The 18,314-nt window shown below is 52.0% G+C and overlaps 1 protein-coding gene and 1 pseudogene across 5 annotated transcripts in view; one reads left to right on the top strand and one right to left on the bottom strand.

The window, feature by feature from the left end:
* The first annotated feature begins 17 nt into the window (after positions 1–17).
* The window catches only part of DPY19L3 (dpy-19 like C-mannosyltransferase 3), a 36,189-nt gene continuing 17,892 nt past the window's right edge, over positions 18–18,314 (top strand). For 2 of the 5 annotated variants that reach the window (XM_036231203.1, XM_036231204.1), the window contains exons 1-10: positions 327–490; positions 974–1,113; positions 2,719–2,852; positions 8,152–8,242; positions 10,784–10,905; positions 11,455–11,600; positions 12,900–13,023; positions 13,540–13,674; positions 16,393–16,524; positions 17,994–18,095. In XM_036231203.1, the coding sequence (XP_036087096.1) occupies positions 447–490; positions 974–1,113; positions 2,719–2,852; positions 8,152–8,242; positions 10,784–10,905; positions 11,455–11,600; positions 12,900–13,023; positions 13,540–13,674; positions 16,393–16,524; positions 17,994–18,095 (1,170 nt within the window). In that variant the 5' untranslated portion in view covers positions 327–446. Of the gene's footprint in view, positions 159–325; positions 491–973; positions 1,114–2,718; positions 2,853–8,151; positions 8,243–10,783; positions 10,906–11,454; positions 11,601–12,899; positions 13,024–13,539; positions 13,675–16,392; positions 16,525–17,993; positions 18,096–18,314 lie in introns of those variants that run through there. The other 3 variants (XM_036231202.1, XM_036231201.1, XM_036231200.1) reach the window with 3 other exon arrangements.
* LOC118611903 lies at positions 16,972–17,090 on the bottom strand (annotated as a pseudogene).

The following is an 18,314-nucleotide window of genomic DNA, read 5'->3' as shown; positions in this document are numbered from 1 at the left end:
GCGCGCTGCTTCCCGGCCAGCTGACGCGCTCAGGCCCCACTCGCAGCGCGGCGAGCGGCCCTCCGCAGCGGCCGGGTCCTCGCAGTCCCCGCGGCGCTGGGCGCCACGCCTGCCGGCGCCTGCCCGCCCGGAGCGGCGCGAGCACGGCCGAGGCGCAGGTCCGCGGCGAGGGGCGCGGGCGAGGAGGCCGAGTTCCGTCCCCGCGGCGCCGGGCGCCCCGTCCCTTCCCGGCACGAACGTGCGGGTCGTGTCACCTGACGGGAGACTCGTCAGGCCGTTCGCGCGGTGGTCACGGCCGGCCCCGGGGGCGTCCGCGCGCGTCCCCGGGTGGGCCCGGGTGGCGGCCCGACGCCACGCTCCGGGTGCTCGCGCGCACGTCAGCGGCGGCTCGCGTTTGGACGGACGGACGGACGGACGGACGGACGAATGAATGATCGAACGCACGCATGAGCGGCACCGTGGCGGCCGCCGGCTCCTTCCTGCAGGGCAGGTCGATCGCCGTAGGGACTCAGCCCGCCGAAGCCCGGCCGGCGGCGGTCGCGCGTGGTGCTGAATCGGTGACGCGCGCGCACCCCGAGGGCCCCCGAAGCTCCCAGGGTGGAAGTGTTAAAGGAGCCCCTAAGTGCGTTGAAATCCACGCACCTTTCCCGAGGCCGCGTTTCGGCCCTTCGGAATCAGGCCTTCGACACTCGCTGCCGAAGACGTCTCCCGGGGCACGGACTGTAGGGTCATGTCCGACTGTAGCTACGTGACGTCGCGGGGGCCGGTGGCCCAGCACAGGGAGCCCCTTCCCGGGAGGAGGGCGCGGGGCGGCGCGCTCGGGCTCCCAGCTGCGGGAGGCCACCTCGGGAACGCGCCGTGTCCCTCACGCACGTGGGGGCTGGGCCCGCGGGCGGGGAAAGGGCCGCGGAGGGCCCGAGAGCGGCCGGGGGCGCTGCGCACGGCCGGCGGTTCACTCTGGCGTCGTTTGTAGGAGAGGTTGGAAGAGCAATGCATGTGAGTCTGACATCATGATATCCATCAGGCAAAGAAAAGGGGTAAAAACCACAGAAGTTTCTGAGGATCATGCGGCACAAGAAGAAAATGTGAAGTTGGAAAATAAATTGCTGTCTGGTAGGTGATTTAAATTAAACCAGCATTTGGGATTGCTTTTACTTCTGCGTGTTAAAATACCACTCCCACAGGCTAAAAAGTCAGTGAGACCTAACAGTCGAGGAAACTCGTTCTGATGCCCAGTGTTTTAGTTCCGCAGATGGTTTGATTGCAGTTTGATAATACTGGTTTTACAGTTGTGGTTGGATAAAAGAGGAAGGGGCTCGGATTAGAACCACTGGCTCCTCAGGCGTCTTCCAGCGGCTGGGGGTTGCTAGGCCAACCCTTGGAGTTCCCAGCCATGCCCTCCCCTCTGCCGGTTCACCTCTGCTGGTCAGACTAGGCAGCCCTGCCTGGGGCGTTTCTCATCTCATTAAAGTACTGGAAAATGAATGAAACAGATTTTTGGTCTTTATTTCCAGTCATGTTTCTGAAATTTTATTCTTTTTTTTGGTGGGAAAAGTGGTCAGAATTTGATAAGTTTTTAATACAATGCTAAAGACGCTTGCGTAGGTCACACGGCATTAATTACTAACCTCTCGCCTCCAGAGTTCATGAGCATGGTCAAGGTTTTTAAAAGCAAGCATAAGAAATTCCATCTCCAGACATTTCGGGTTCTCAGACAGAAGTTACACTAATTGCAGCCATGTAGGTTCTTACCAGCCAGATCTAGTAATTTGGAGAAACAATTGTATAAAATAAAAGTGTCTGTATTGAAAAATCAGGCCATGTAACTCAGCTATTAGCAATTTCGGACGAGACAATACTTTCTGAAGACCTTATTCAATGCAAATTCAAGTTTGATTTTTTAAATTAAAACCTAACTTTGAGAACTGTTTTACCAAAGCAGTATTTATTTATACCAGAAAAATTACCTGAAAGCTAAAGAAAAGTAAAAAAGGAAAAGCGTTCCCCCAAACCCACCCATTCTGAGACTGGGGCGCGTCATCCGCCGTCTGCACGGCGCCCACGGTGTGCACCTGCGGCACTGCTGTGTGGCCTCAGAGCTGTGTGCCGCGTGCTGCTGGCACTCTGCCGTGGCCCTCTCACGTTACGAACATAGCAGCCAATGCATTTAAGAATATTGTCAGCGTATAGTCGTGTGCCTGGAGCATCATTTATTTTACTAATTCCACGTTGGCTATTTAGACGGTTTTTTGACCTGTTACCTGTACAAACAGCTGTGGTAAATATCCTTGTGGCCAGATGTTCATTTAAAACTCTAATTATTTGCCTAGATTTAGAGGTGCTGGCCACACAGCAGGTGAACACAGTTGTCAGCAGACTGTCTGCGTCCTAGACACGCAGCCCACGCCCCTCCAGAAGCGAACCTCACAGTCCCACAGCAGCTGCCCGGCTGTGTGAGCACAGGCCCTGGGCGTTCACTGAGTGAGGTGACGTCCTTGTCTGCAGGAAGCTCATGTCCCAGCTGGCAGAATGGACAAGCGAGGAGTGGAAGTGGCGGGCAAAACGGTGCCAAGTGTGTGGGATCGGATCTGGGGCCACAGAAAGCAGCCCGACTGTCCACTAGGGACACGGCAGCTCCCCCAGTGGCGGGCAGCTGGGACTTCGCACGCTTGATAGTCTGGAGGAGGACCGTTAACTTCTGTTTCCTTTTTCTAAAAGGTTGTAGCAGTAGAAGATTGTGGAAGACTCTGTCATTTACAGTTGGGGGAACCATTGCGCTTTGCGTTGGACTCCTTACCTCTGTCTACCTGGCCACTTTACATGAAAACGACCTGTGGTTTTCTAACATTAAGGTACGAGGCTTCTACGACCATTGTGTGATTTACTCGTTGGTGTATGCAGTCCGTAGCCTTGGAGGTGAATGACCCCACAGTCAGGCCATACAGAGGCCAGTCTCTGAAAAGGTTTAGCAATGGAGTGAAAAGACCACGTTTGTGAGTTTAAAGTAGCCTCAGAGCCCCGTAAGCCAGCGCGTCCGCCGCACCAGCTACCTGGGGTCACGCCACCCCGCGCTTTTCCCGCTGGGCTGTGCCTTGGTGCCGGAGGTGGTGAGCGACGTGGTCTGACGAAACCACGTACTCTAGGGTTGTATGTATGTGCAGTATGAACATTTTTCTTCCATTGAGTACAAAAAAAAAAAAATTGGAAAGCCACTGCTCCGAGCCGCGGGGTCTTCATCTCCACAGGTGACGTCAGGGCGTCCGCACCTTTCCAGCGGTGCGTGCAGGTGGTCAGGGACGAGCCGTAACTGTCATCACATTCTCAGGAGGGTGTGTGATTTTTTAAACGCCAGTTTCCTGTTCTCTCTTTTTAAATATTTCTAGATGTTGCAGTATTTTCAGAACAAATATACCACATTCGTAAGGAAGCTTACACATTGCCAGTGTTTTTGATCCAAAATATCATGATCTTTGACCTATTTACTACCGTGCTTACAAAGGCAAAATCGACCTTCAGAGGTCAAAGATGTGTCATCTGTGAGGACATTCCAAAGAGTCAGCGTGGAACCCGAAGACAGTTCCCAGAGAGTTTTCCAGGGTTCTGCGCTTTGGTCTCCTTGCTGGAGTGAGCCTCCAGAGAGAGCGCTTTAATGACACACTTCGTTTGCATCAATCGTTCCCGGTGTGCTTGGTTTAAAAGCCTGCCACTCCGCTTCATAGGGATAGCACGTGTCTATATCTCTTTATGGAAATCATCATGATATCAAAGAATATGATTCCTTCGGTGACAGCTGGTGGTTTTTCTTGTCAAGAGAAACTTTACTCACCTGTACCTCTTTAAAATGAGGTGCTTACAAACAGATTCCCTAGAGTTAAGCAACCTAATGCTTGCTTATTAACAAGTATTTGGATTAAAGGCCCAAATATCCCTCTGTGGGCACGTGCTGTGACTGTGTCGTAAGATGTACTGAAAGAAACCGTGTGACTTAATTGTAACCCGTAAGTTTAGCTCTTTAAAGCTCATAGGAGACCCTGCTAGCACTCTCAGATAAGTACGCCCACCATCAGGAGACCCGGGCATCCTTGACCTTTCTCCCTCGGCCCTCACGAGGCGAAGGAAGTCGTCACACCTTTACCTGGTGTTTATTGAGCACCCGTTCCGTGGGAACCCCGATCTCAGCAGCGTGGGAGCGTGGAAGGGATCACAGGCTTCCGAATTTGCCAGAGGCCTTCCAGGGTAATAGCATCCAGCAAATACGTACGAAGCCCCCGCAGTGTGCCCGCAGCACCCACAGCGTGCCCGCAGGCACTGTCGTCAGGGGTGGCAACACCGCCGGGTGAGACAGGCCCCGCCTGGGAGGCGCCCACCCGCGAGTCGCAGTGCTTGGAGTCAGCACTGTGGTGGGTGGGACGGCATTGTGGGGGCACGCAACAGGGGGCCTGCCCGGTTTTAGATCACGGAAGGTTTTCCAGAGGACGCAATGGTCAGCGAGACCCGAAGGGAGAGAGGGGTGAACCAGGCAAATGGGGGGAAGGGCGCGTGTCATAGGGAAGGGACGAGAACAGGAAGTTCGAGGGCAGACAGCCTCCCTGACCTTATCAGCCGCCCTTCCTCCCTCCACACGGACCGCGTGCCGCTTCGCGTCCTCCGGGCTGCCGTGCGCCACTGTCCGCCCGGCAGGCTCTCGTCCGTGGCTCACGGCCTCACCTCTAGGTCCCCGCCCAGCGGTCACTCAACAGCACCACGCCGCGCCCTTCCCTCCCTGGCCCCCTCGGCCGCACGCGTTGTATTTTACTTGTCTACTTAGACGGTGAATTCCGTGAAGGCAGAGGTTCGTGTCTCTTTTGTTCCCTGTGAATCTCTCAGCAGAGTGCTTGTCACGTGTAGGTCGGGAGGTAGTCATTGAATGAATGAATGATGTCATTAACGAATGAAGTGGATGGACTGGAGGAAGACACCCATAGAAGCCCAGAATCCAGGGGCGGCTAGTTTACTATTCAGGCAGAGGCTGCTCGTGCCTTCTGACTGATAACTGTCTTTCCTTATTAATTGCATTATTCTTTTCATTGAAACATGAACCCCTTGGGATCAAGGGCGACATTTTTAGAGCTTTTTATCTCTCCAACGAACGGATATTCAATGATAAAGTTAATTCTCGTTTGGCTAAAAGCACTTGAGCTGCTCAATTTTTGGTCTTTTTTTCCTTATGCTGACATTTGCCACTGTTCGGCTCTTAGTTATTTGCTATTACGGAATCAGTATGTCCGCTCATTGGACGCTCACACGAAGCACGGGGTCTCCAGGACAAACGAGGCCAGTGCTCAGAGAGGTCACTACGGCAGCACCAGCGCCGACGGCGGCCTCGGTGTCAGCCCAGTGGAGAAACTGTCACTTCAGCAGTAGTCCGAGCCCCTTCCCAGCCTGGCAACTGTCACTCTCACAGCTCCAGTCAGCTCGGGGGCGGGAATCATTCATCCTGACAGAGGGACGTGGGTTCGAGCAGCCAGAAAACTGCACGAGCCATCGGCGTGAGCCGCAGGCGAGGTTCCCAGGGCGGAGCTGTGAGCGGGGCTGTCCTCTGAGCTGCCTTCTTGGCGAGGCGATTTGTCAGCCCAGCGCGACCCATCCCATTTATAAAGTTAATCTTCCCATGGCTTCCCCGCTATCCGCAGCCTAGTGATGGGGGGGGGCACTTTGTAAAAGCGGGACTCATTTACGGGAGATCTTAAAAACCGATGACATGCTTCCTTTGCACGTTTGCTGTCATTTGTTGACAAGGGCCGGATGCCTTTGGTGTTGCCGAGGGCGCATGTCACGCACCGTGCGCGGTCGCTTTCCTCTCGATGCCTTTTCCTGCTGGTACATCTGCTGAGTTCCTATACAAGCTGCTGCTTGATGGCTGGCCGCGCAGGTCCCGAAAAGCGCAGTGCCTTTGTCTTCCCACTTCTCTCTCCCATGTGTGGGGAAGGCGCGTTCACGCGCCACACGGCCCCCCAGCGCGGGCCGCGGCCGCGGGGCGTTGCCGCTGGCGCAGTCCACGCGGCGAGGCGTAAACGGCTGTGAACCTGGAAGAGCGTTTGCCTGAGCCAGGCGGATGTCCTCCTAGCGGGAAGCAGCTGTGAAGCGTGCCAGTGTCTGTCTGACGAAGTGCAGCGTCGGGCTCCGTGCAGCTGGTGCCGGGTCGCCGATCCACCGCGTTCGAACGCGTGTTCGCTAAGTGGGACCCTCCGTCCTTCGCACAGTCTGGGCGCGCGCGGCGGGGGCGGCGCCCGGCGCTTTGTGCCGCTGGCGCTGGCGCTCGGCGCGGTGCGCGCCCCTCCCCGCCTTCGCGGGGTCAGCCCCCCCCCCCCAGAACCGTGCCGGCCGTGAGGCCCCCACGGGCGCGTGGCTGCCGCGGGTCTCCGGGCTGACTCGGGGTACAGGGTTGGCGATAGAAGGTTCCACTGGGGGCGGCCGCGCTTGGGGCGCTTCAGGGCAGCTGGAGGGAAGAAAAGGAATGTAATTAAGCTTAATGGGGTTTTTCTTTTTGCACCGAGGAAAGCTAATATTTGCTCAGTTAACGTCAGTTCATGGCCTCTGTCGTTACTTCACCACATAGGAGTTTGTACCTAGAGGGGGCGACACCAGCTCAGGTCGATGCTCTCAAAGGCAGGAGAGCCGCCTCCCCCCGAGGCTGAGGGCGCGGGTCAGCTGACCGCGCGGGGTCGCTGCGGCCGGGGACACGGAAGCCACAGCCGCTCGTCCTGTCGCCCCCACAGCGGCCCTTCCGTGGAGCAATGTGCTGACCACAGTGAATTTAGACCCCGACTCGGCCTTTTTTCGTTTTTGTAATGTTTGATTTTTCCAGGATAGACTTGTTTTCTACGAAAGGAAGCTCATTATTTAAGATTTGCTGCCCACACCTCCTCTCCTTTATTTTTAAGAGTTAACAGCGATAGAACATAATAGTTTGTTTTTTCAAGGTCAATAATTGCATGTTTATGCTCTTAGGTAATTGAGTATTTCCTCAGTGCTTTATTCATGAATTGATTTATAATACTTTTTTTTAAAGATAGGAAAAATAGTTAAAGGGTGTAAGAAGTAATCGCCAAGTCTGATGATAAATAGCATAAATGGTTCTTTTAATGAAATATTTATTACTATTTGAAAGAGTCGGTGGTAGGAAAAAACACAGATGCGCTGGGAGTGTATCGGCTGCGGTCGGACGCGCGGCGTGCGGCGTGCTCCCCGCGACGCCGGCTCTGCGGAGCGTGGGGCTGCCGGAGCAGGAGGGGGCGCAGGAGGGGGCCCCTGTGGGACGGCGCGTCGCAGGCTCCAGGACCCCGACCTTTGGCACTGGCGTGAAGGGATCTGTGACGGCTTGGATTATAATTCTTTGCGCGTTGACACTGTTTTTATTTATATGTGAAATGCAGGCTCTAAGAGTGTTAACAGGATTATTCCAGAAAGACCTCCCCATCCGCATTACCAGTTGCCTGCATATTTTACGTTAACATTTTAAATTTTATGAAAGCATCCAGCAACCAAGTTGACAATAGCTATGGCTTTACACTTCGGTTCTTCTAAGTGCAGCATTTACGTGAAAGCAGTTTAAGCTCCTTGCGTCCATTTTCCTCCCTGAGCGTCTTCCCGCCTCCGAGTGAAGCCCACACCTGCGAGGCCAGCCCCTCCCCGGGAACGCCTCCTGCTCCTTCCACAAAGAGAAAACTGTTCCTCTAGTAGGCAGGTGTCTAAAGCAGCTACAGTTCTTTTTATTTGGGAGATATTTTTGTACTGATCCTATATTGTTTCTCACTAATATTATAAAAATGGTGGGTTTTTTTTAAATTTTCATTTGCGTGAAATAAAAGAAAAATGTTAACGCTAAAAAATCAACTTAAATGGAACTAGATAACTCCATTTTAAAAAACGGTTTGTTACGGAAAATTTTAAGTATCCACAAAAGTCGAGAATAGTATAATAAACCCCTTAATATACACCCAGTTTCTACAATTATCGGCCCTGTGTTGTTTTTATTAGCCAAGATTTCTTGAGACTATATGTTCAGAGCTGTTTTTCCTTTTAAGTTGGAGTTCTGCGTCCTGTTTCTATAGTGACAGACATCTAAACAAAACTAGGTCACGTGAACTCATAGCCCTCACTTCATTTCAGGAAGTGGAGCGAGAGATCTCCTTCCGAACAGAGTGTGGACTGTATTACTCGTACTACAAGCAGATGCTGCAGGCGCCAACCCTCACGCAAGGTACGCGCGCTCTGTGCTGTCCCGGGCCCGACCGCATCCTGTCAGAGTCTCGGCCCACAAATGCTTGTGCACCAAAGCATGTTAAATCTTTCCTATAACTTGCACAGTCTTTTCTTTGAACTTGTGTGTCTTTCCTCGTTCACAAAGTCAATCCATGAAAATGTTTTGCTCTGTAAAAAGCTAGGCAACGCTTTATATACTGCCCCTCTCCTTGCCTCTCAGCCCTACTCTGACCCAAAATTAATCTGTCTGCAGTCGCTTGGTTTTCCTGCTGATTTTTCCCATAATCATTGGGGAAGAGGGCTTTGCAGCTCAAAGGCACATTGTTTAAGCAGAGGCACTTGGCGCTGCAGACGAACATCGGGGCGGTCCCCAGTGCTCACACAGTCCTTTATTTCACAGGTGCCGTTTCCCCCTATTTCCGTTTCTCAGAGGTGTAGAGCCCACACTCCTTAGCTTTGCTCCAGCTCATGGAAGCCCCAGAAAGGGTCTCCCTGAGTGATGCGCACGATGCGCCTGACAGGACACGACGCCTGCGTGCAGGCAGATTTGGGGCAGGGAGTCGTCATAGCTGCCACTCGGCGCTTCCGTTTCTATTACACTGAGAGACAGGAGATTTAGGTTATCTTTCTTTTCCTGCCGTAAAAATTAATCAGTTGGTTTCAGTGTAGAGAGCCAGATTTACCCATAATAAGATTAATTACTCATAAGCCAAAACTTGAGGGTTTTAGCAGCCGTTTGATGATCGTTGCCTGTATCCATTATTTCAGCAGAGTGACAGAAGGGACATTTTAATTCTGTCGTTGTTCCTGTCGTTATTAGCAGGAACTCTGCTATGTAGAAAACCTTTTTCTCATCAGCTGTTTGATCGCCCTGAGGTACAGTTGATACGAGAGGCGGGATAAGCGTTGATGTTTTTCTTCACGCAGTTATTCGTGGATTCCATATCTGCTAACTTGCCCACTTGCTAAAATTCGTCGCCCCCAGAGCAGTATTCATAGCGCTTTCAGTCACTCAGAGTGCTGTCTCGTGTCCCGAGAGACAGAAGGCCATGATGGAGGCACACGGAGCAAACACGCATGTTCCATGAGCTTCCTCCAGTGTGAGCTGGCGTTCATGAACCGACCGTATGTGGGAAACGCACATAAATCACGGTCACGCACTGATCGGTTGATAAAAACGTCTGATCGGGGGTGCGTATTCCCTGCTAGTTCGATGTCGCTGAGTCCGTCGGCGCTGGGCACTGCAGCTCCGCGGACCATGGCTGCTGTGAACAGCGAGCCTCAGCGTCCCGAGCGGTTCTCAGGATCACAGCTGCTTCTCCGGCACCCCGAAGGCAGCGCTTCCTGCTCAGGGCAGGCGTGTCCCTAGGGGACAGCCAGAATATCCGGAGATGTTTTCGGTTGTCACAGTCGGGGGAGGGGGAGAATGCACTACTGGGATTTAGCTGCTGAACATCCTGCAAAGCACAGGACAGTCCCCACAACAAAGAGCTGTGGGGCCCAGACGTCAAGGCGCCAAGAGTGCTGAGTGAGGAACCCCGTGAGGGCGAGCAGGCGTCTTCTCCTCAGGTGTCACTGCGCCCTCAGCTCACTGAAGTCATTTGTTGAGATTTTTCTTTTAGAAAAGTCCAGACATTTAAAAAATAATAATAATAAGGTAGACGGAGAGCCCTGTAACGGGTTTCCACACATCCGTCACCCCTCTGCAGCACTTACCAGCTCATGACTGGCCCCGTCGCCTGGCCACCCCTCCCTGCCCCCAGCCGGTGACCACAGTAACTCTAGGACGCCATACGGCTTCGTGCGCGGATATCAGCGTGTCTGCAGGACGGCAGCTGTCTTGTATGAGCATGCCACGTCATCACACTTAAACGCAGTGCGGAAATCACTTACCATCCGAGACGGCTGTCATGGCCGTCACTTTAGGACTATGAACGTTGAAAAACTAAGCTGCATACCCGAAACTATCACAGTATTGTATCATAGCTGTATTTTAACAAAAATCTTTTTTAAAAGAGTAATACCTAATGCCTAAATTTGAGATATTTAATTTCACAATTTAAAAGTAAAAAAAGAGAAAGAAAAAAATTGTGTACTATCAAATATCCAGTCACTGCTGGAGTCTCCTGACTGTCTTACAGATTTTTAGTACAGTTTTTGGATCCACAAACCCGTACGTTGTCATTTGCTGTGTCTCTTTAAGTGTTTCTTTTAATCTAGAGATTCCTTTCCTTTTTTTTTTTTTTCTTGTAACTTTGTTGAAAACGCTGAGTCACCTATCAGAGTTCTCCACTCTCCGGTTTGCTGGAGCCCCAGGGTGCCATCTGATGCTTTTTCTGTCCGACCCCCACTGACCCACTGACCCACTGAGAGGCGAGGCGCCCCGGGGCTGGGTTCTCTGCCTGGTGAGAAGCCTGCTGGAGGGTGTCACGGCCTCCACGGCAGGAGCATGTTCTCTGCAGTACTGAAGACTGAATACTTCAAATGAATGATTCTAATTGTAATCATTTTTTCCTGATTTTTCAAATATCGACCTTAGGTTTTCATGGCTTAATGTATGATAACAAAACTGAATCTATGAGGACAATTAACCTCCTTCAACGAATGAATATATACCAGGAGGTTTTTCTCAGTATTTTATATAGAGTTCTACCCATACAGGTACGTTGTGCTCGGTGACATTGAGTTGTTCATAGAAGATGAAAGTCAAAATCTGCCATTTTAAGTGGAAAGTTTCGCATGTGTTGTTCTGATGTTCAGCTGGCTTGGTGTAAAAGCAGCAGTACCCTAAATTCTCTTCATGAATATTGTGGGGTTTGCTTTTTACTTATGTTTTATAAGATATTTTGAACAGATAGAAGCTTCCTGGCTTATATATGTTTGCAGTGTAGAAGTGATAAATATTTTCAATGTAAACACTCCTCACGTGTCTTTGAAATAAAAAACATTAGGAAATTAGCAAATCACAGGGACCCCTTCTCATGTGAGTAAGGTAGAGCTGGACAGAACCAGGCAGGAGCCAGTGTCGCAGGACCGGCCCCCGCTGTGCTGGGGCGGCCTCGGCCACGTGCGTGGGGGAGGGTGCTGTTGGCACGGGCTTGGGGTTAACGTCAGGCTTCTGAGTATGGACTGTCGGCTGTCAGTTTTTAAATGGCAGGCAGAAAGGTCAGGGCTTCCGTAACAAATACCTTTTATGATTCCCTGTTACAGAAATATTTGGAGCCAGTTTATTTTTATATTTACACCTTATTTGGACTCCAAGCCATCTATGTCACAGCCCTTTACACAACCAGCTGGCTCCTCAGCGGCACGTGGCTGTCAGGGCTCCTCGCAGCTGTCTGGTACGTCACTAACAGGTGAGTTGCAGTCGGGCCGCCTTCCTCCCTCAGCAGAGATGCAGTTACTTAGCTTGCAGCTCATAGACGCGGTCCTGCCACGCTCGTCGTGTGGAGTGTCCTCGGTCGGCTCAGCACTGGCGTTTGTCTCGCTGAGTAAGGCAGAAAGCCCTCCCGTGTGTTCCCAGCTGGGGACAGGGGGAGCCAGGAGAGTCTCCCACGATAGCCCGGTTCCGTCACCAGTTCGCAGGGTGACCGGTCCTTCTCTGGCCCCGTAGCTCAGCTCATGAAGCGGTTTAATGATGTCTTCACTGTCAGCCTTCACGGGGTGAGTGCAGCTCATGATTAGCAGAGCACAAAGCACCGCGTACATGCAAGGAAGTTCTTACGTTATTTAATCACCTATTATCAACTTCTAAATACCAGGGCGTTATGAGATAGCATTTTTTATAAACATTCAAGATGGACTGATTTATGCCTGCCCTGCAGTCGGCAGCCACTGCTAAGCAAGAGCCTTGAACACAAGTTCTAATGTTGACTCCATTTTATAACCCTAAACAAATTACTTTTTATTGTAACCTCAGCGAGTGCTTACTGTATGCCAAGCACGTTACATAATGCTTTACGTGTATTCTTTTAACAACCCCGAAGAGGAGGTTCTGTTATCACCATCCTAGAGTTGAGGAAGTTCAAGCTTAAAAGGTTAACTTAAAACATTAAGGTGTGTGTGTGTGTGTGTGCGCGCGCGCGCATACAGGCACATATATTTATATAAATAGATACACAGCTAGATCGTGGTCAGAATTCAAACGTGGGGCACGAGACGGCTCTGCCACGCTGCCTTTTACTGTTTGAATCCAGCGTAGCTGCGAGGGGCAAAGGCAGGTCCCGTCGACCGTCCGTGTGAAGAGGGAGTAAAAGACGTTCGTTTGCCAGCTGGCAGGGGGCTCCTTGGTCCTGGGCGTGTGGAGGTGGCACGTAACTATACCTGTCCTCGAGGGCTCACGTTCCAGGGAGGCGAGGAGCTAGCGACAAATTTAAGGCTCAAGTGGACAGTGCTCGGGCCACGGGGGGCACAGGACACTGGTTAGAGCCACAGCGCGGGGCGTCGGCACGAGGCCTCCTCGGCGTGAGCCCCGATCTGCCACCCAGCCGGCCGCGTGGCTGTGGACAGGCTGCCCCGTCTCATGTCATGGGGGTGGCGATGAGGGGGACGCATCACTGCTGAGAACCGTACCCGGGATCCGAGGCCGCTCACGCTGGAGTCCCCGTGCCGCCCGGCGACGGCGGGGCTTTGCTCACCGGGCCCTCCCCGTGCAGAACGGACACGACGAGGGTGGAGTTCACCGTGCCGCTGAGGGAGAACTGGGCGCTGCCGTTCTTCGCGATCCAGGTGGCCGCGGTGACGTACTTCCTGAGACCAAACTTACAGCCTCGTTCTGAGGTGAGTTCTTATAGTGCTTCCTGTGCCTTCCAATCCTCCAGTTTTGCCTCAGAAGCTTCAGGAAACGGCAGACGCGCGCTGTTCTCGTTCCACGGCCAGTTTTCAGCTTGAGTCGAAGGAAGTCGTCTTTTCCTGAGCCTGTTCCTCCTTTGCAAAGAAAATGTTTTCATTTCTGTTGTTGAAAATGTACTCTACATGATCTGCCCTTAAGTAGTTGCAGCAGACCCACAGGCAGTCTCTGCGAAGCTGTCAGAATTCCTGAGCCTTTGCTTTTGAGAGGGATCTGGTGCGCCGTCGCCCCCATCCCGGTGCGGGCACAGATTCCGTATGTGAATGTTGACATGCCAAGTGTCACTTTAGGCTATTTAGAGCTTCAATAACAAGTGCAGGCGTTTTCAGAGTGACAGTTTATGGCTTTTCTGTTTGGTTAGATCCCGGCTGCTCTTGAGCAAACTCGTCTGTGAGGCTTTTTATTACCAGCGACATGGAAATGATGCGAAGGTTTTCTTTCCACAGAGGCTGACACTTCTCGCCATTTTCGTCTCGACCTTTCTCTTCAGCCTGGCGTGGCAGTTTAATCAGTTTATGATGCTGGTGCAGGCGCTGGCGCTGTTCTCCCTGGACTCCCTGGACATGCTGCCGGCCACCAAGGTGAGCGCGGCACCCAGCGCACGCACCTGCTCGGCTCCCGTGTAAATACAGTTTGGAGCCGAGGAGGCGCGCAGCCCAGTTCAGCCATCTAAACTTTTGTCCTGCTTACCTGACATTAAAAGATGGATTTATTTAGATCGCGAATATCCTTTATGGCAGGGGTCCCCGACCCCTGGGCCACGGACGGGTGCCGGTCTGTGGCCCGTTAGGAAGAGGGCCGCGCAGCAGGAGGTGAGCGGCGGGCGAGCGAGCGAAGCTGTGCCCGCAGCTGCTCCCCAGCACTGGCGTCACCCCACAGCTCCGCCTCAGACCATCAGGCGTTAGACTCTCAGGAGCACCGGTCCCTGGCTCAGAAAGGTTGGGGACCACTGCCCTATAGAGAGGGCTTAAATTTTAAAATATGAGATAGCTCTTGTAAAATGTATTTCTGTGCGTTGCCTTTCTTTTTTTTTTTTTTTCAAAAAAAAAAACGAGTATGTAACAAGTTTTCTGTGGCACTTTATAACATTTTTATAGTAACATTTAACCAATCTCGACTGAACGTAAGACGTATGCAGTCTTGGAATACAAACTGCCCTTTTTTTAGAAGTACGCCCAGCCAATAGGAAAAGAACTGCCAGCATCAAAAGGCACCATAACCCAAGCCAAGGGAAACAAAACAATGCTTTAGTTTTTAAAGTATATTTGTGAATGAGTTGTTATTCTCAGAGGTCCTGCCAATCAATGAAAAACACATGTACACCCTAATAGAAAAGGAGACAAACATACAAATACTTTCTAGAAGGAAAACATCAAAAAGAATAAACTGCTGAGGTGTAAATGGAACCAGAGAAGTACAGACGTGTGCTCTGAAAACTGCAAAACATTGTTGAAAGTTTCATGGGCTGGGACACTCCCTGTTAAGACGTCAGCGCCCCCAAACCTGCAGATTCAGCACAGCTCCTCTCGGAATCCCAGGTGCGTGTTGTGCAGAAACTGATGCGGTGATCATCAAATCCTTACGGAAACTCAGGGGACCCAGAATAGCCAGAACGAGCATGCAAAAGGAGAACAGCGCTGGGGGACTGACACTCGTCCACTTCAGGGCTTCCTTCCCGGCCACAGCGGTCAAGGAGCGCGATGCCGGCAGGACAGGCGTCGATGGGACAGAACTGAGACTGGAGACCAGTAGTCGATGGACTTTCAACGGGGCGCGAAGATAATGGTTGAGAAAATAATCTTTTCAACAAATGGTGAGGAATAAGTGGCTGCCTCCACGCCAGAGAGCAGTGGGGCGCCTTCCTCAGTGGGGCGCCATCCTCTTGCCGGGCGCAGCAGCGGCCGCAAAGCAGGCCGCACACCTGGCCGTGCGCCGAGGCCGAAAACCTCGTCGAGAGAGGAGAGGGCGACGCTCCGTGACCTCGGTGGAGCCCGGGCCTTCTGCGCTGGGACGCCGAAGCGCAAAGTAGAGGAATCGGACTTTCTCAGGATTAAAAACTTTCCTCTGTGAAAAAATGCCATCAAGAAGTGAAGAGAGAGGTCGCACGCAGGAGGGGGACTCCGCGAGTCGCCTGCCGGGCGGGGGCTGCCGGGGCGCGCAGGGCGGGCGAGGCCGGGCGGACGCCTCCACGGAAGGCCCGGAGCCGATGGGCGCGTGGAGAGATGCTCGGCACCCCCGGTCACTGGGAGTCACGACCAGACCACAGCGGGACGTCACCTTGCGTGCACCTGGGTGGCCGGCATTTAGAAAGAGAAAGGAAGAAGCGAGGCAGGCGGCCCAGCGCCGGCGAGGGTGTGAGCAAGCGGGGCCATGCTCTCCCGGTCGCAGCTGGGGGTCCTGCGGTGCTGCAGCCCCTTCAGGGCAGCTTAGCGCTCGCTGCGACGTCAGCGAGGGGCCACCGCGGGCGCCAGCGCTGCGCCTGCCCGCTGCACGCCCGGGAGAAGCAGACGTTTGTGCCAAACGCTCCAGCGCGTGGTTCGCTGCAGCCAGGGCGGGCGGCGAGCCGAACGCGGCCACGCACACGACGGACTGCCACCCGGCAGCAACGGGACGCAGCGGAGACCACGCGGCGCGGCCGCCTTCGAGCGGCGTGTCTGGATGTGGCCGCCTAGAGACGAGAGCCGCTTGGCGTCTGGCGGGACCTGGGGCAGCGGGGAGAGCAGGAGCAGTGGGGGCTGCTGGGCGCGGGAGTTCTTTGGGGGCACGAGACTATCTTAAAATCAGACCGTGGTGATTCTTGCACAACTCCGTTCAGTAACTAAAAGTCAGGAAGCGTGTGCCTTCAGGAGGTGGACTTCACGCCGGAAGCAGCGTCCTCGGTGCCGCCCAAGTGCCCGCCGGGGGCCTGGGCCTGGCTGGTAGGCGGCCCTGCGCTCTGTCTGGCGGGGCATCGACACGCACGCAGCTCAAGAGCAGCGATGCACGATGCGGCCCCACGGCGCGGGCACAGGTGGTGACCGGAGCCCATGAAATGCTGCTGGCCGGACAGGAACTGTCACCGTTCAGAGGGAAGCCGAAGACTGCGAGCCCGGCCTCTTTCCGGAACGTATCTATGCCCCCGTTTGCTTCCTGCTATCTCTGCTCCTTTCCTCTTTAACCGATGTTACAAAATCTTAAGTGTTTTGGTAAGTCGACTGTAGTACATGCTTTAGTTTCCTCTTCTAGACTGCGTCTTGGCCGAGGGCGTTTTCTGCGTGTTCGTAACCTGAGCTTCGCCGTCTGCTCTCTGGCTGTTGCAGGCGACCTGGCTGTATGGGATCCAGGTGGCCGGCCTGCTCCTGGTCTGCGCGCTGCAGTTTTTTAACTCCATGATTCTCGGGTCACTGCTGATCAGTTTCAACCTTTCGGTGTTAATTGCAAGAAAATTGCAGGTAGGACTGTGTGTGTCCCCAGCCAGGGTCAACCGTGTGGCTTGTGGCGCACCGAGGGCGGTATGTGCTTCTCGTCGGAGGGCATGGGGTAGCATTTCTGCCATCCCTTTGATGTGAAACTTAGTATTTCTCAGAGAATTAGAATCTTGATTCAATTCAGGGATTAGCCAGAGATGCTTAATGAAATGCCATTGATTTAAATTTCAAATTAAAGAGGAAATTTTTAAACTTCTTCCGTGCACGAGCTCAAGGATAAGCAGCGCTGCCTGTGGGGACGTGCTCGTCACAGCCCCCCGGCCGCGGGCACCTCGTCCCCGTCCGCGTAGCAGCTCCTGCCCCACACGCCACGCCACGGATTTTTTTTTTTTTTTTTTGCGAGGCAACCCTTGGTCGACCTCACAGATCACAAGGACCTTGTCAGCTTACATCCCCTTATTTTTATTTTTACGCCTGCAGCACCTGGCCTTCCTAGGCGGTCTCCCATCCAGGTGCTAACCAGGCCCGACCCTGCTTAGCTTCCAATCTCAGACGGGATCAGGCGTGTTCCGGGTGGCGTGGCCATGGACCACTGATTTTTTAAGGCATTAAATTGACGCCTTTGAGGATCTCGAAAGTCCAGACAAATACCTTCAGCAATAATAGGGCATTTCTAGGGTGTCATGTTTAAAAGCACTGACCTGATCTTTTGGCTTTATTAAATACTTAAAATTTCTAAAATTTATGTAAGATTTAAGGGTCAGCTGTTTTTCTTTAGTACTGTCACAAAGCCTGTCTTCTTTCTCAAAAGCATATGAGAAACATTTCTCATAAACACTCATATCGAGAAGCCATTTCGTTTTCTGCTTTGGCAAGAATAAATCCTTTTTCTTACTGTATTTTGAGTGAGAGCTGCTATGGACTGTCACGAAGATTTCTAGAAACAGGCTTTTAGTTGATTATCAAAAACATTTGTTCTCATTCGTACTTTTAACCTTAATTATAAATGAATGTCATTCATTTGAAATCTTTAGATATAACATTCGGTAATCCGTAAAGTTACCTGAGGGTTATGAGAAAGCAAGTACGTGTTGCGGAACACAGTGGCCCGTTTGGTCCTGACAGGTCTTCTCCTTACCCGGTGTAGCTACGTGATGGTGATATGTGACTTCATGGGCAAACGAGGGAAGGTTTGTCCGGTCAGCGTGTGCTGAACACCTAAGCACAGACTCCAGACTCTGGTTCCAAAGTCTTAAAAAGGGGGCTAGGACACAGGACACGTTTTATGGAGATTCTTATTAAAGGGCCATTTACTTATAGAAAATTTCAGATGTTAAAACAGTGTAACCTCATGAAAATTAGCAGGTTGTATTTCGCATTTTCCCTATATGTTGCACGATCCAATGTTTTACATCCTTAAGTAATTATACCTTGAATGTTTGTGAAGTTATGTTAAAATTTAAGAGTTAAAACTGAACTCTTTTAATTTCTAGAAAAACCTGAAAACTGGAAACTTCCTTAACAGGCTCGGGAAGCTATTGTTACATGTATTTGTGGTTTTCTGTTTGACACTTTTTCTCAACAACATTATTAAGGTAAGTTAAGAAAATGACATTAACTTATTGTTACTAAAGTTACCAGTTTTATTTTAAACAGTGTCCGTCTTAACTTTGTTTCAGTAACGGGATCATTTTCTTGATTTTAGTCACTGATCTCTCTTCACTCTTTAACATGCTCTACCTTGGACTCACCTTTTCAGTGAGTTTTAAACTTTTTAGAAGCTCAAGTTTAAAAGCATTAAACAAGTATTCCTC

Source organism: Rousettus aegyptiacus, unplaced genomic scaffold, assembly GCF_014176215.1.
Source record: "Rousettus aegyptiacus isolate mRouAeg1 unplaced genomic scaffold, mRouAeg1.p scaffold_m13_p_14, whole genome shotgun sequence".
Classification (NCBI taxonomy): Eukaryota; Metazoa; Chordata; class Mammalia; order Chiroptera; family Pteropodidae; genus Rousettus; species Rousettus aegyptiacus.
This window is presented reverse-complemented; position numbering and strand designations above follow the sequence as displayed.